Source organism: Ursus americanus, chromosome 4, assembly GCF_024610735.1.
Source record: "Ursus americanus isolate L20-20 chromosome 4, mUrsAme1.1.p, whole genome shotgun sequence".
Classification (NCBI taxonomy): Eukaryota; Metazoa; Chordata; class Mammalia; order Carnivora; family Ursidae; genus Ursus; species Ursus americanus.
Genome location: NC_142130.1, coordinates 97,877,948 through 97,894,355, shown reverse-complemented (window position 1 = coordinate 97,894,355; position 16,408 = coordinate 97,877,948). Strand labels below are relative to the sequence as shown.

Here is a 16,408-nt window from a genome sequence, read left to right as displayed (position 1 = left end):
GCAGGAGCGAGCGGCTCTGCGACCCGCCCTGCCCGACCCCGCTGATGCCCCACTTGCTCGGAAAGCGGACGGAGGGATTCGGAGGTGGAAACCGGTACCCTGCGGTGCCTCTGGGTCCTGGAGGGAGGGGGCGGGGCGGGAGGGGCCAGGTGGACTCAGACCCCAGGGGGCGCGGGAGGAGCGGGCGGGGGCAGGCGGGGTGAGCGCCCGCGAGTGTGTGCAGGTGTGCGCTCGTGTGCGCCCGCGAGTGTGTGCGTGCATGCGCGCGTGTGCGCCGGCGGGTGCGTGACCGTCTATGAGCGTGCGCCTACGCGCGCCGCCGCGAGAACCCGGGGCGACCCTCGCCTCTGGTAACATTTGTCTCACCGGTGTGGAGGCCCCGCGGGACCTCCGCGCATCCAGGTGCTCGGACATCCCTCTGAGCCGCACCTGGAGCAGGGCTGCGGCTCCGGGGTCTGAGGGAGTCTGGCCAGGGTGCCATGTTGGGGGCCCTGCCTGTCGCATGTCTGGGGGTCGCCCCAGGGAAAGGGCACCAGTGTTGGTGACAGACTGCCGCTGATGTCCCCGCGGAGCTGGAGGCACTGACGTTCAGGCGCTTGGCTCTGGGGGCTCCTTTCTGGTTAAAGCGGGGTGTTCTTGGCCAGGTGTGTGCTTTCCCTGAGTGCGCAGCGGGCTCCCTGCAGCTTGGTGGGGGGAATTCAGGGCCCTGAATTTTTCCTCACTCTGACACAGACCCGGCTACCCAGTGAGGGATGCGGACGTGATGCGGGTTTCCACACTGGCAGCACGGGGATGGTCCCCAAGGAAGCCCCCAGCATCCTGCACCCCATTACAGATGTGTATCCCACTCCCATAGACATGAGAACCCACTCCCCCCTTTACTGGTGCCTTCGTGGGAAAGCCTGCACCTTACTGCGTCATCTGCTTTACAAGTATTTTGGTAACTGTTTTGACATAGTTATCTGCCCTTGAAATCTGGAGCCGTTGTATTTGACACATTTCAATACACGTTTCTGACAAGGGGCCTGTGGGTTTCACCAGCAGGCCAGAGAGGGTAAGGCACACGGCTGGGCCTTCCCCAGGGCACTGGTGTTTGGGGGCCAGCAGGGGCTGCTGAAGGCGCAGAGGAGCTCATGGTGGGCAGATCCTGGGGGGTTCTGGCCCCCGTAACAGCAGGGAGAATTGATTGTTCACACGCTCTCTTCCATAGCAGGGTCCCACGAGGGGAGGGGGCAGGGGCCCAAGAGAAGCAGGGACAGGACTCCCACCTGCCTGGGCAGCTCCAGAATGTGGGAGGGGGGCTGTAGGGCGAGTGTGTCTGCACCCACTTACACCATCTGATTCTAACTATGGGAAGGCTTACTCTAAGGGGGGCATTCACAGTCGACCACCTCCTTTTGGGGTATGGCTTGCGGGATTTCATGGCCTCCTGGGAAGAGGGCGGTAACAGGGTAAGATCTAGAGCTGGAGGGAACACTGGGGAGAATGGAGGCAGGGGGCCGTAGGTTAGGAAGTGACTCCGTCTAGGAGTGGGGCCTGGGTACGGGAAGCTCCAGGAAACATGGGGGCCCCATCCAGACTGGCCTCAAGGGAGAACCCCCAGAGGGCGGCAGGCCGGGGCCTCAGACGCCAGTGTGGACCTTCGAAGTCTTGACCTCTGCCAGTCCGGGCTGGGCCTGGGGCCAGGGCCAGGGTGCATCCCTGACCTGTGCCGGCAGAGATGGACAGGATCAGGACATTGGAATAAAACCCTGAAGTTCAAGGGGTAGATGGAGGGATACACTGAGGAGGTTGGTGGTCGGCAGAAATGCTCCACCTCCCTGGCCCAGCCTCCTCCTAGCCCAGAAGCAAACCTGAGCCCTGCTTCCTGGTGCTAGACTGACCGAGGGCCTGGGGCAATGGGGCCCTCTTGCCAAGGGGCCTGCTGTCCAGGTGGCTGTGGGCCACCCGAGTCCTGAACACTCAGCAGGGCCACCCCAGAGCTGCCTGGAGGGACAGATGGGGACCACCAGGGTGGGAGTCAGCTCAGTGCCGTTGGAAATGCTCCCAAGACAGGGCTTGTCAGCAAGATTGCTGAAACCAGGGTTACGTTAGCCTGGAGGATCGGAAAACATAAACCAAAGTCAGGCTGCAAGAGAGGACCAATACAGGCAAGGCTGCAAGATTGATGGATTGATTTTAGGGGGGAGGGGCAGAGGGAGGGAGAGAGAGAGTGAGCAAGCAGGGGCAGAGGCAGAGGGAGAGAGGATCCCAAGCAGACTCCTTGCTGAGTCCAGAGCCCAATGTGGGGCTTCATCTCACGACCCTGAGACCACGACCTGAGCTGAAATCAAGTCAGATGCTTAACTGACTGAGCCACCCAGGTGTCCTGCAACTTTATTCATTTAGCTCCAGATGGTGTTTGGGGAGGAGCAAACAGCTTCCAGGAGGGGCAGAGACCAGGCAGGAGGCCGCCTGTGGCTGTCCATAGCGGGAGAGGGCTGTCTCGGGTTCACCTGGCCGTGATGTGGAGGCTGCAGACGGGCTCAGCCCTGGTTATTAGGGCCCGAAGATGGTGAACGTTCATGCTGACACGAGCACCAGAGCTTGTACTGGGTTAAATCCTGAAGGAGGCAGGGGGAGAGTGGGGAGGGGGTGCCCCATAGTGCCCAGCTGGCCTTGGGGGGCGGGGGACATGCCCGGTCAGCAGCAGGACTTCTGGGCTGAGGCGGGGATGCAGCAGGCCTGGCGGGAGCACACGGGGCGGCAGAGCAGGGACACGCAGGAGGAGGGTCTGCAGCAGGACGAGGAGCAGGGGCTGGGCTGGCAGCAGGAGGGGGCAGAGCAGGGGGAGGCCCCTGAGCAGACAGGGGTGCAGCAGACAGGGGTGCAGCAGATGGGCTTGCAGCAGACAGGGGTGCAGCAGACGGGCTTGCAGCAGACAGACACACAGCAGTCTTCCTGGCAGGGGGAGGAGCTGCAGCAGGAGGGCTGGCAGCTAGACTGCTGGCAGCATGAGGGGGAGGTCTTGCAGCAGACAGGGGTGCAGCAGACAGGGGTGCAGCAGACGGGGGTGCAGCACACAGGCTTGCAGCAGACAGACACACAGCAGTCTTCCTGGCAGGGGGAGGAGCTGCAGCAGGAGGGCTGGCAGGAGCTTGTGCAGGGTGATTGGCAGGGGCTGGACACACAGCTCGCAGGGGTGCAGAGGAGGGTCAGGCAGGAGCTGGGGGCGCAGCAGGTGGGGGCGCAGCAGGGGGGCTCGCAGCAGCTCTCTGGGCAGTCGTCCACCTGCCAGGAGGAGTCGGGGCAGGAGTCACAGGAGCCGGGCAGGCAGACGCGGCTGCCGTAGCTCAGGTCGCTGGAGCAGACGGACAGGGTGGACGCGGCCATGGTGGGGGTGGGGTGGCTGGGCTGGAGGAGGTGTGAGTGTGTGTATGTGTGTGTGAGTGTGTGTGTGTGTGTGTGTGTGTGTGGTGCTCGGGCTCACTTTTATAGCCCTCCTCTGTGTTGTGTGTTTTCCCAGCAGAGGCTCAGGACACCTCCCCTTCCTTGTTGGTGTTTGGAGCTAGTTTCCAGGGACCCCTCATTAAGGCTGCTTTATTTTCCCCGAAGATGCGGCCCAGCTTGTAAAAGTCTGCCTGTGTTGGGTCCTGACGGAGGCTGCTGAATGGGCGTGGGAGTACCAGGCGGTGTGGAGCCGGGGCAGGGGGATGCAGTGTGGGTGGGTGGGCTCTCAGCCACTGGTCACTCGTCTTGGGGATGTGGTGACTTGGATTCTGGCCTCAGGAATCGCTCCTGATGTGGGTGCCCGGCTCTGGGGCATGTGATCCCCATGCTCATGCATTTGTCACCAAGTCCATGGAGACCAAGGGGGGCTGGAGATACCTGGGAGGCTCTGCCCATGGTTGGGGCCGGCTGTCCCTGCCTCGGACCCCTGCCCGGGTGGAAGGGTGTGGCCCGGGGATGAGCTGGCTTTGTGCGGTGCAGTTACATGTGTGGGCAATGGCAGGGGTGGGCCCGTGCCGGCCGGGCCGCCACCACCATGCTCGGGCGTGTCTCCTTTCTAACCTATGGGCTCTCAGCGCCCCTGTGGCTCTGGCCACAAGGTAGGCGTGGTGGGGCTAGGCAAGCAGCTGCCCCACGACTCCCACAGTTGGGCTTGGGCTCCGGCTTCCCCCCTGTGGCTGTCTTACTGGGCATCTTGCTGCATTTCCTTCTGCCTCCTGTCCCACCTCCTTCCCTCTGTCACTCAGACTGCCCACACCATTGACCTGGGGCCGAGCCTGGAGTCCTGTCCGTGAGCCCTGGGGACCCCCCTGTGGGACAGTCAGTGTCCAGGAACAGCCACTTAAAGGTTCTTTGTACCAGGCACGGGGATGGGGGGTGGGTTGGGGGCGGGCTGGGGTCTCTACTGGAGCGGGGGAGGGGAAGGATGGACAGGTAACCGGCGGCAGGTGCCTGTGGGGGCTCAGGGTGTCAGCGGGGCCAGCACGCAGGGGTTCTGCGATGTCTCAGTCGCCGTGGAGAGGTCTGGCGTGGCTGGGACGCTAGGCAGACTCTCGGAGGCGGGACACACACGAGTGGGTTAGAGCACCGTCTGCCAGGGTTTGGGGTAGCTGGACCTGACTCCTTAGAAGGCTGAGGATTTATTTTATTTTTATTATGATTATTATTGTGTGTTGTCTCAGGGACACGTTTAAGCAGAATACGTAGAAATTGTGGAAGCTGTGTTTATCACAGATTGGATCAAGTTCACCTACATTTGCTTCCCGTGGTGGCTGTAACAGGTGATCGTTCCTGATGCTTTAAAATGACAAAATGTTAGTGTCCCACAGCTCTGGAGGCCGGAGCTCTGCAAACAGCCATGGGGAGCTGAGCCTGGGGTGTGGGCAGGGCCGCAGCCCCAAGGGAGGTCCTGGAGGAGGTCCCTCCTGCCCCTACCAGCTCGGTGGCTCCGGCCTCGCAGGCGCGGTGTCAGCCTCCTCCTCTGGATGAAAACGAAGAGCCTCTCTGGTGTGAGGACACCTGTGCCGGTGTCTAGGGCCCACCTGGTGGGCTGGGGACCATCTGCCCGCGGTGGGATTCTGAACGGAGGCAGCAGTCTGCAGTCACCCCCACAAGACCTTTTTCCACGCTCGGTCACATCCACAGATTTGGGATTCTGGTGCGGCCGTGTTTGGGGCTGTTGTGTGGCCCCCACCGCAGTCCTGCCACGTGCCTGCCACTGCTGCGGCTTAAACCGCATCAGCAGGACCCTCCGCGGGGCTCTGTCCCCTCACTGGCAAGACGGGATCCCAGGGTGCCCGTGCCGTAGGGTCGTGTCCAGATTATGTGATTGAAACACGGCAGGTGCGGGGAGCTCACTGAAAGCTTCCTGAAGGTGGGCCACTCTCGCGGGCGTTTTATCGGCCACAGGGCAATGTCGCATGTCATGATGCAACCCCAGGACCCACGAAGCTAGAAAAGCCATGATGCGTTTCGCTAGAAAGTTCGCGGCTGCCTTCTGGCGTGTGGGTTTAGCCAGACCGTGCGCAGCAGGGCCCGAGGCTTCAGGTCCCCGAGGGCCGTCACTGTCCAGCCCTGCAGTGAGCTTCAAAGCATGGATTTCTGGGACGTGGGGCAGGTTCTGGGGAACCGGAGGGCCTTGTCCGGCCCTCGCTGTGGCTTCTTCCAACAGGAAACCATTGACAGGCCCTGGCTCTCGAGCTGCTTCGGCTAGAGGGGCGCCCCGGGAGGTCCGTACTGTCCCCTCAGGCTCAGACCTCAGGGCGAGGGCAGGGCTGCCCAAGGACAGGCAGACATTCTGCCCTTCGTGGCCTCCGGTGCCGGTGGCCCCCCTCCCCGCCCCAGCCATCGCGGTGATGGTGCGCGACCCCAGAACCCCCTCAGAGCTCTCTGCTTCCCATCATCTTTCTGCAAGATTGGCATCTTCTACTGGACAAAGCGTACATGTTCTTCCCAGAATTCATTCTGCAGAAGAACACCCACGTGTCACTGGGAGTCCTCAAAGCAGGGGGCCTGTCCTGTCCCAGCCTGGCCTGTTGGCAGCTCCGGGGTCTGAGAGACCGCTGTCACCTGAACTGGGGAACTGGCGGGCGAGAGGCAGGGAAGACCTGAAGGCCTCCGCCTGGAAGAGCCGCAGCTGGGTGCTGGGGAGGGGCAGGGGCGTCAGCCGGCCCAGCAGACGTGCGTGCCCCGGGAGCCCGGTGGGACGGGCTAGTTCAGCTCACGGGAGCCTCGGCTCAGCTTCTGCGGGGGTCACATTTGGAGGTGCGTATGTGGCCTGGAGCCCAGGAGAGGCCCCTGGCTGGACGTGTCAGGAGAGAGAGCGAAGGTCTCAACACCATAGCAAGGTGGGGATGCGAAGGTCAGGGTGAAGGGCCCCAGAAAAGTCAGAGAAGTGAGGGGCAGGAGAGAGCTGTGTTCTGGAGCCCAGGGCCCGGCTCTGCAGGGACAGGTGCACAGGAGAGGGGACGGGGTGAGACTAACATTCGCACCGGGGCCTTTGGTGACTGGGCGGGCTAGGTCAGGGGCTGGGGTATGGGAGGGTAGGGGGAAGGGTGTCTGGGTGGAAAGCAGGAGGCCCCGCTCTGAAGGGGACACAGGCAGTGCTGGGTCGGGACAGGCGGGTGGTGCCTGAGTTCTAACCGTCACTTAAGGGCCGTGTGCATATGGTCTGTGCATGTAGCTCCCGAGATGGCGGGGTTTAGGAGCTAGAGAAGGAAGGAGGGGCAGGAGGGCTCGGGTGAGCAAGACGGGGACTTGCTAGGGCCCCACATCCTCCCGTCCTCCCTGCTTAGGGTATGCTGAACCCTGCGTCCCGCTGGGCTCCCTGCAGGGAGGAGAGATGCCCGGGGTCACTTGCCCGGGACTGGCTGCCGCTGAGTCCCTGAGGACCTACCCGTCAGGGCCGGCTTCTGGGACAGGGGCTGCCCATGTCATGGCCATGGCCATGGTTGCCATGCCTGGGACAGGAGCCCCGTGCCAGGCCAGTGAGGGTTGGGGCCCAGAGGGAGCACTGATGTGGCTGAGGATGGGCAGGGCAGCAAGGGCAGCGGGCGGCTGTCCCCGCCCCAACCTCAAGCGGGACTGGCTGGCAATTCAACTAGAAATGGCCCAAAGAGAGCCACATGCCATCAGGGTTAAATTCAAGCCAGGTTTATTAGGTTGATCAAGCAGCTTCTGAGGCGGTGAGACCAGTGAGGCCTGCATTGTGGACACATTCTCCAGGCATGACCTCTGGGACCCTGGGAGCAGTGTGGCATTGGGTGTGGGAGGGGTCATCCTGAGTTTGATGGGACCCCCCCTTCCTGGCCTGAGAGGAGGGGTGCTGTCCACATGTCACAGAGGTCCTGAGAGATAGACCCTAAAGCAGTTGGGAGGCTGGCAGGGGGAGAGCTGGGGCTGTCCCATAGTGCCCAGCTGGCCTCAGGGGGCGGGGGACGTGCCCGGTCAGCAGCAGGACTTCTGGGCTGAGGCGGGGATGCAGCAGGCCTGGCGGGAGCACATGGGGCGGCAGAGCAGGGACACGCAGGAGGCCCGGCGGCAGCTGCTGGGCTGGCAGGAGGAGGTGGGGGCACAGCAGGAGGAGGCGGGCACGCAGCAGGCGGGTCTGCACACGGGGCGGCAAAGCAGGGACACGCAGGAGGAGGGTCTGCAGCAGGACGAGGAGCAGGGGCTGGGCTGGCAGCAGGAGGGGGCAGAGCAGGGGGAGGCCCCTGAGCAGACAGGGGTGCAGCACACAGGGGTGCAGCAGACGGGCTTGCAGCACACAGGGGTGCAGCAGACGGGCTTGCAGCAGTCTTCCTGGCAGGGGGAGGAGCTGCAGCAGGAGGGCTGGCAGGAGCTGGTGCAGGCTGATTGGCAGGGGCTGGACACACAGCTTGCAGGGGTGCAGAGGAGGGTCAGGCAGGAGCTGAGGACGCAGCAGGGGGGCTGGCAGCATGAGGAGGATGAGCAGGGGGAGGTCTTGCAGCAGACAGGGGTGTAGCACACAGGCTTGCAGCAGATAGGGGTGCAGCAGACGGGCTTGCAGCAGACAGGGGTGCAGCAGACGGGCTTGCAGCAGACAGACACACAGCAGTCTTCCTGGCAGGGGGAGGAGCTGCAGCAGGAGGGCTGGCAGGAGCTGGTGCAGGCTGATTGGCAGGGGCTGGACACACAGCTCGCAGGGGTGCAGAGGAGGGTCAAGCAGGAGGCTGGGGTGCAGGAGCTGGGGGCGCAGCAGGTGGGGGCGCAGCAGGGGGGCTCGCAGCAGCTCTCTGGGCAGTCGTCCACCTGCCAGGGGGAGTCGGGGCAGGAGTCACAGGAGCCGGGCAGGCAGACGCGGCTGCCGTAGCTCAGGTTGCTGGAGCAGACGGACAGGGTGGACGCGGCCATGGTGGGGGTGGGGTGGCGGGGCTGGAGGAGGTGTGAGTGTGAGTGTGAGTGTGAGTGTGTGTGTGTGTGTGAGGTGCTCGGGGTGTTTGGGCTTATATACACCTCGGGGCTGTGTGCTGTCCATCATGAGGCCCTGAAAATCCTGTTTCCTGGTTGTGGGAGCAGGTCCCTGAGGATTCGGGTCACGGGCCCTCAGCAGGTACCTCAGCTCACTCATGACTCCGGGGGGTCCGTGGCTCTTGATACCCCCACCCGTGCTCCCAGCATCTGTCTGGGGTTCCTCAACACTCAGTGGGATCATAGCCATATTTTGTTCTTTTGTTTTTTTCATATCCTCTTTATTTGGGGATGTAATTCTGTCCTGAGTCCACGAAGAAGTGAGTGGCTGGGAGCGTGTTTATTTTTAGCGTGTTAGCAAACACTAATGTGTAATCAATCTTCGATGCCAGCAAGTATTCTGAGCAGGTCTGTACATGTCAACTCAGTGACCCTTACAACAAGCCTTGTGAAGCTTTACCAATGGGGAAACTGAGGCACAAGGAAGCACTCGCACCAAAGCCCACACAAGTGAGCAGAAGAGCTCGGATTAGAACCCGCGGCCTGTGTTCTCAGCTGGACTCTGGTGCCCCCGAAAGCAGAGAGCAGTCTGGCTTCTGGGAGAGGGGTCACTTAGCGCTGACGGTGTAGGAGTCTGGACAAGTGCGCGGTGGTGTCCGGCAGCCGGAACCACCTGAAAGGAGCTTCTGCTGTGAAAGCCCCTTAGTTATGGCAGGAGTGTGTGCAAACACGGTGGGACGTGAGGTTGCGGGAGGCAGATCACGCAAGAGCAGGACTTGGCCCAGCTGAGAGGGAGGGAGGGCTGCGTGGGGCCGGGGAGTCTGCTGGGATGAGGGTCCGGTGCGCAGAGGTATGGCCTGCAGGAGTCCTGGGCGGGGAGCAGGGGGCGCCCGTGAGCTGCATCAGCTGGCCCCTCTGGGGACGGAGGGGTCTCAGGTGCCTCAGTTCTGGCCCACCTGAGGGAGTCTGAGGCTAGTGGGGCACGGCCAGGGGAGGCCCTGCAGGGGGCCTGGCCAGGACTGCCCACCCTTGCAGCAGGAGGTCTGAGAAGTGCTCCGGAGACCGCCCAGGGGCCACCTTCTGTGCTGGGGAGGCCGGTCTGTGGTGGCACCTCTGGTCCAGAGACGGACCTGCTGTCACCAGGGGAGCAGGGATGCCCTAGGAGGGGCCGGGGAATCGGAGCTCCTGGAAGCCTCAGGAATGGAGGGAGAGGCGTGCAGCTCCCCACGGTTTGGGGTCCCCTTATGGAGGTGGTGAGGGGCATCTCTGCGGAGTATGGGGGCCCCCGGGAGCCAGGCCGGAGCCTGGAGCAGGAGCGTGGTGAGGTGTGGCTGACAGCGGCCAAGGGCTGGGGTGGGGCTGGTCCACGGGCCCTCCTTCCTGAGCCGAGGCAGGTGCCCGTGCTGGGTTCTCCGGAGCAGCCCCCACTCCCAGAGGGCATGGACGGGACACACGCGGCCAGACGCTAGTGACCAGCGGGGAAGCCAGATTTCATTGAGGGTCACACAGGAGGAGTAAGGCTTGGTCATGTTGCCAAGCAGGTGTTCACGGCGAGATGGGGAGTGAACGTGAAGAGGGTCTTCGCTGGGGAGGCCGTCTGGGTTTGCGACCGGCACTCTGGGGTGAGGCCCCTGGCTTCCAAAGAGACGAGGCGGGCCCCATCTCTCCTGATTCGATACTTCAAAGAGATGGCTTCGTGAGAAACTCCAGGGCTGTACCAGGTGCATCAGAGAGACAGGGGTCATAGCAGCGAGCTTTCTGGGGAGGCTGTGCCAGGACGGGTTGGCCTGTTGTCAGGTGTAGGCCAGAGGTCGCAGGAGATCCGTCAGGCGGTCTGAACTTTCCAGGAGAGCCCGTGGGGAGCTAATGCTTCTCCATCTCTCAGTCCTCGCCTCGGCCCGTAGCTGCCCACGCCCCTCTGACACCCACCCGAATGCACACTTGGGCCCTGGGAGGCCGGCGACACTCACATTCCTGGCGGTCCAACAGGCAAGTGCTCCGAGGGCCACGGTGAGGAGCCATTCCACCCTCGCTGTGTGAGCAGGTGCCAGACAGAGCCGGAGACTTAGCTCGAGTCGCCCAGACACGGCACTGCGCCCACGGGTGGGAGCTCCGCCAACATGCCCTCCACTTGCTGTGTCCCCAAGACGCGCCCCCGCCGCCGGCAGCCTCCTGTGCGTTTAAGACATAAGCACGCAGTCAATGTTCTTGTCTCATTTGCCGCTGCAAGTATGCCGAACTGTGTTCTTCTGTTTGTTTGACTTTCCTTAAACGTTTTTTAAATTGCGGTAAAATGTATGTAACATAAAATTTGCCATTTTACGTGTTTTTAAGGGTAGTTTAGGGGCACGAAGTACTTCCCCATTGTCGTGCAACTGTCCCCACCATCCGTCTTCGGGACGTTACTATCATCCCGATCTGAAACTCTATCTCCACTAAACACCATCTCCAGAGTGGCTTGCAGTGGCTGTACCAACTTGCATTCCCACCAACAATGTAGGAGGGACCCCCTTTCTCCACATCCTCTCCAACAATTGTTGTTTCCTGTCTTGTTAATTTTGGCCATTCTAACTGGCGTAAGGTGGTATCTCAGTGTGGTTTTGATTTGAATTTCCCTGATGGCTAATGATTTTGGAACATTTTTTCATGTGTCTGTTAGTCATTCTTATGTTTTCTTTGCAGAAGTGTCTGTTCATGTCTTCCGACCATTTTTTGACTTGATTTGACTGTTTTTTGGGTGTTGAGTTTGGGAAGTTCTTTATGGATCTTGGATATCAGCCCTTTATCTGTAGTGTCATTTGCAAGTATCTTCTCCCATTCTGTGGGTTGCCTCTTTGTTTTGTTGACCATTTCTTTTGCTGTGCAGAAGCTTTTTATCTTGATGAAGTCCCAAAAGTTCATTTTTGCTTTTGTTTCCCTTGCCTTTGGGGATGTGTCTTGAAAATGTTTCTGTGGCCGATGTCAAAGAGGTTACTGCCTATGTTCTCCAGGATTTTGATGGATTCCTGTCTCACACTGAGGTCTTTCATCCATTTAGAGTTTATCTTTGTATATGGTATAAGTGAATGATCCAGTTCCATTCTTCTATATGTAGCTGTCCAGTTTTCCCAGCACCATTTATTGAAGAGACTGTCTTTTTTCCATTGGATATTTTTTCCTGATTTGTTGAAGATTAGTTGACCATAGAGTTGAGGGTCCATTTCTGGAGTCTCTATTCTGTTCCATTGGTCTATGTGTCTGTTTTTGTGCCAGTACCATGCAGTCTTGTCACTTTTTTGATGGTGTCTTTTGAGTTACTAAGGTTTTGAATTTTGGTGAAGTCCAATTTATGTTTTTCTTTTAATCTTCATGCTTTCGGTGTCATAGCTAAGAATCCATTGTCAAATCCAAGGTCACCAAGTGTTTCCCCTGTGTTTTCTTCTAAGACATTTTGATTTTAGCTCTTACACTTAGGATATTTATCCATTTTTAGTTAATTTTTATGTGTGGGGTGAGGTAGGATTTCCAACTATATTATTTTGCATGTAGAAATCTAGTTTTTCCAGCACCATTTGTTGAAAAGATGATTTCTTCCCCCACTGAATAATCTTGAAACCCTTGTCAAAAATCAATTGGCTGGGGCGCCTGGGTGGCACAGCGGTTAAGCGTCTGCCTTTGGCTCAGGGCGTGATCCTGGCATTATGGGATCGAGCCCCACATCAGGCTCATCCGCTGTGGGCCTGTTTCTTCCTCTCCCGCTCCCCTGCTTGTGTTCCCTCTCTCGCTGGCTGTCTCTCTCTGTGTCAAATAAATAAATAAAATCTTAAAAAAAAATCAATTGGCCATAAATATATGTGTGTGCGTCTGGACTCTCAGCTTTATTCCATCGGTCTACATGTCTCTTTTTACGCCAGTATCACACTGGTTCAATCACCGTACTTTTGTAGTAAGTTTTGAAATCAGCAATTGTGAATCCTCCAGCTTTCTTCCCCTTTTCCAAGATTATTCTCTTCTAGGCCCCTGCCAATTCCATATGATTTTGAGGATCGGCTTTTTCATTTCTAGAGAAAAAGGCTTTGGGATTTCAATAAGGATTCCATTGAATCTGCAGGTCACTTTGGGTGGTACTGTCACCTTAATGTTGTCTTCCCATCCATGAACATGGGATGTCCTTCCGCCTACGCTCATTGTCTTCTCCTTTTGCAGCAGTCTTTTATAGTTACCTGTATACAAGTCTTTCATCCCTTGGTTAAATTTATTGCTGGGGATTTTATTCTTTTGGATGTGATTTTCACTGCTTTAAAAAATGTTGAAAAGCAGATGACTGCATGAAAGAAATACATGTCACTTAGTTTTAGAAAAACACGTGCTTATTTGATATATCTATTACGATAGCAGGCTGTCATGTTTACTGCTCATTTACATGCTGTTTACATGCTTTCTACTTCTCCATGTATTTATAGCATGCTTATGTTTGGAAGCATAGGCTGGATGTCAGTCACCAGGACTTTGTGAGCTCTGTTCCTGAAGTTTGTTGCGTGCAGCACTGTTAATGGCAAGTCTGATGCCAGTCTGATTTTTATTTTTCTGTAGATGACTTCTGTTTGTTTTGTTCTCTGGAGATGCTTTTGGTAACCACTTATTATCCCTAATGTTCTGCAATTTCAACAGGATATGTCTGGGTTTTCCCCATTCGTTTTTCTTGGCATTGCTTAGTCTTTCCAACCTGGAGGCTGTGTCTTCCACTGTGGGACATGTTCCTCCCCAGGGATGCATTTCCTCATCCCCCTGTGTCCTCGCTGTGCTCCCTCTGTGAATCCCGCATAGCGGAGGCTGCACCCCCAGCTGGGTCATTCATGATGGTTTCTTTTCCCTCATACTTTCTACCTCTTTGACATTTTGTTCTAAGTTGGAGGGATTTCTCAACCTCACCTTTAAGCTCCTCTGTTTCATTTAAATATCAACAATACATTTGATATCTATGACGTTTTTGGAGTAAGTTTTCTAATTGTTCCTTTTCAAAGCCTCTTGCCCTTGCTTATGGCTCCAACATCTTCTTGATGTCTGAGTATATTTAAGATTTTTAGATTTAATTTAATTTAAATTTAAATGTCAAAGGTGATTTCTGCTTTGTAAACTATATGCTTTCTCTGGGGTGTATTTTTATGTTGGTAGTCTCAGGCTTTCTTTCTCATGCCATTGGCTTTGCTTGTGAGCTGGGGTGATGGGCGGGTGGTCCTTGGTGGTCTGGGCTCCTCTTCCACCGTGTGTCAGTCTATGTTGAGTTAGAGAAAGCTCACTTGTGTGGGGAGGCTGACATGGCACTCTGGGATTGGGAGCGGGGGTCTGCCAGGTGGTGGGCTTCACTTGGGAATAAGAAAATTGGGAGCCCAGAAGCCAGAATGAGAGTTATGTACCTGGGGGTGCCAACAGCTCCCCAGGAGCCTCAGCCCTTTCTGGATGAGATGTTCAACTGTCCGAGAGATACACTGGTGGTGATCAGGGGAGAGACAGGACTGCTGGACACTTGGCCTTGGGGGGCGCCTGTTTGGGTGGCCTTGGCTCCTCTCCTCCATTGAGGACACACCCCTCCTCCACCAGGCCTGCTCCTGGGGAGCAGATGCAATTGTGCTCTAGGGCCCCTGCCTCAGGGTCAGCACACTCACCTGTGCTTCTCATTGCATTTGTTGAGTCCCTCACCCATTGAAAGCTGACTATTCCCCCGCAGGAGGTCCTGGGAGTAGAATGGGAGTGGTGGGCTCAGTCTGCCATCTTGAATGGAAGCATCAGCTCTTGTGGAGTGTTGGGTTTCCCACAACCACCCTGGTACTCTGGGTGTTTGGCTAACACGCAGTCCACCTTATTCCATTGGATTGCTGGGTACCCAATCCACTTTGAAGATTGGTTGCCTCAGCATGGAGGCTATTGGTTTAATTTCCCATCCAAAGCAGGAATCCCCTTGTGGCTTCTATTTTTTTAAAGGAAAATTTTATTTTATTTTTTTATTTTTAAGATTTTATTTATTTATTGGACAGAGAGAGACAGCCAGTGAGAGAGGGAACACAAGCAGGGAGAGTGGGAGAGGAAGAAGCAGGCTCCCAGTGGAGGAGCCTAATGTGGGGCTCGATCCCAGAACGCCGGGATCACGCCCTGAGCCGAAGGCAGACGCTTAACGACTGCGCCACCCAGGCGCCCCAGGAAAATTTTATTTTAAACTATTTAGCTCAACAATTATTTTCAACTATTTTTATTTTCATTTTATAATGAAAAATTTCAAACATGCAGAAATGTTGAAAGAATTAAACAGTGTGTATCTATATACCCACTCCTCGAGCCCATAGCTAACACTGAGCCTCATTTACGTTCTCAGATACTTGCCCATCAAACCACCCCTCTATCCATATATCTTAGTGTTTTGGAGCATTTCAAAGTGAGTTACAAACAGCAGTACACCTCACTCAAACATTTAGGAAGCGTACCATTAACAGGAATTCAATTTTTGTGCTTTTGTATGTGGAATAATATGAATCTTAGGTGTTTCATTTGATGAATTTTGACAAATACATTCACCTTAGTAGCCCGTACTCAATCAGGACCCACACCTTGACCGTGCGCCCAGGCATATCTGGGCCCCAGACATGACCTGTGCCCACCCCTCTGGCCATGGACCTAACCATCCTCCCCAGATGGCCTCTTCTGCCTCGTCAGTTTCACCCAACTCCACCAGAAGCAGCCATTGTTCTGATTTTTAAAAAGAGTAAATTAGTTCAGCTTGTCTTAGAGCCTCACATAGATGGAATCATGCAGCAGGTGCTCTTCTGCCCGAATCCATCCACCAACACCGTGTTTTTGAGATCCATTCACGTGGTTGCGAATGCAGTGCGGTCCTCTTGTCTGACTGTCGTGGCTTGTTTACCGATCCCTGTGGATGGGCATGGGGGTTGATTCTAGTTCTGTCTCTTATTGAGAGAGTGGAATAAATGCACCTTCTCTTCAAGCCTTCAGCACCCAGAAGCTGGAACAGCCTCCAGGTGCCCGTTATTTTGTAGGATAGCTCTAACTTTTAGGGAACGCTTTCTTCTTTGAGCTGAAGTCTGCATCCCTGTCACCCTGGCTCCTTGGTGCAACCTTTGGGGCAACACACGATGGACCTCTCCCCTCGGGAAGTCCTGCACATAACCAAACCGCTGCAGGTCCCTCAGGCTGAGTCTCTTCCTCCCGGCGTTTGCCTGTCATTGGCACACTTTCTAGGGTCCCAAGAACGGCGCACGAAGTCCTCATTTGAAACAGTGGGAAGGAATGTCCCATTCAGATCCAAGAGCCTGGATTACCACTTTTCTCAGAGGGGCTCCCCAACATGCTGAGGGGCATGACCATCCCAGGAGAACCATCCTTCTACTCAGTCATCGGCTTGTCCAAGACAGCAGATGACACGGAGAAACAGCTTCTGGGCAAAATCACAGAAAGGCACAGTGCTGAGGAGCAGAGAGATTTATTTTTGATAGATCACTAAACTTGCATGGATAAGAAAACCACCGTCACCGATTCAGTCATGAGACATGGTGGGAGAGGTCAATAGAGAATTGATATTCCAGATGATTTGTCAGCAGCAGTTAGGGGTGCCGCAGGGAACAGGCCTGCAGACCAGGGTGGGACAGGAGGGCTGGCAGCCCCCAGAGGACTGGAGGGAGGAAGCCACATACACGATGGGCTTGCAGCTCACAGGAAGGCATACAGCAGGCTTGCAGCTCACAGGAAGGCATGCAGCAGGCTTGCAGCTCACAGGCAGGCACACGGCAGGCCTGCAGATCACAGGCACGGAGCAGGACACCTGGCTGGGGATGGGCACTGAGCAGGACACCTGGCTGGGGCTGGGCACAGAGCAGGACGCCTGGCAGGAGCTGGGCACACAGCAGGTCGTCTGGCAGGAGCTGGGCACACAGCAGGCTGAGCTGCCGGAGGAGGCCTGGCCACAGGCCACTGGGCAGCATAGGGATGGGCAGCCACAGGC

General features: G+C 56.9%; 2 protein-coding genes across 11 annotated transcripts; both read right to left on the bottom strand.

Annotated features, from left to right (window-relative positions):
- Positions 1-2,682: 2,682 nt before the first annotated feature.
- LOC123778785 (uncharacterized) lies at positions 2,683-3,372 on the bottom strand. 3 transcript variants are annotated; one of them, XM_087861361.1, is made up of 3 exons: positions 3,319-3,372; positions 3,012-3,270; positions 2,683-2,936 (listed from the first exon to the last, which is right to left on the bottom strand). In XM_087861361.1, exons 1-3 carry the CDS (start codon positions 3,370-3,372, stop codon positions 2,683-2,685), a joined length of 567 nt encoding a protein of 188 aa, XP_087717487.1. The 3 variants fall into 3 exon arrangements, with proteins under 3 accessions (XP_087717487.1, XP_087717485.1, XP_087717486.1); XM_087861359.1 differs by having other exon boundaries at positions 2,683-2,802; positions 2,863-3,372; XM_087861360.1 differs by having other exon boundaries at positions 2,683-2,940; positions 3,019-3,372.
- Positions 3,373-7,434: 4,062 nt separating this feature from the next.
- Positions 7,435-8,361, bottom strand: LOC123778775 (uncharacterized). Of its 8 annotated transcripts, XM_087861355.1 has the most exons (3): positions 8,308-8,361; positions 7,941-8,259; positions 7,435-7,784 (listed from the first exon to the last, which is right to left on the bottom strand). In XM_087861355.1, exons 1-3 carry the CDS (start codon positions 8,359-8,361, stop codon positions 7,435-7,437), a joined length of 723 nt encoding a protein of 240 aa, XP_087717481.1. The 8 variants fall into 8 exon arrangements, with proteins under 8 accessions (XP_087717481.1, XP_087717482.1, XP_087717477.1 ...); XM_087861356.1 differs by having other exon boundaries at positions 7,435-7,665; positions 7,906-8,361; XM_087861351.1 differs by having other exon boundaries at positions 7,435-7,838; positions 7,911-8,361.
- Positions 8,362-16,408: the final 8,047 nt, after the last annotated feature.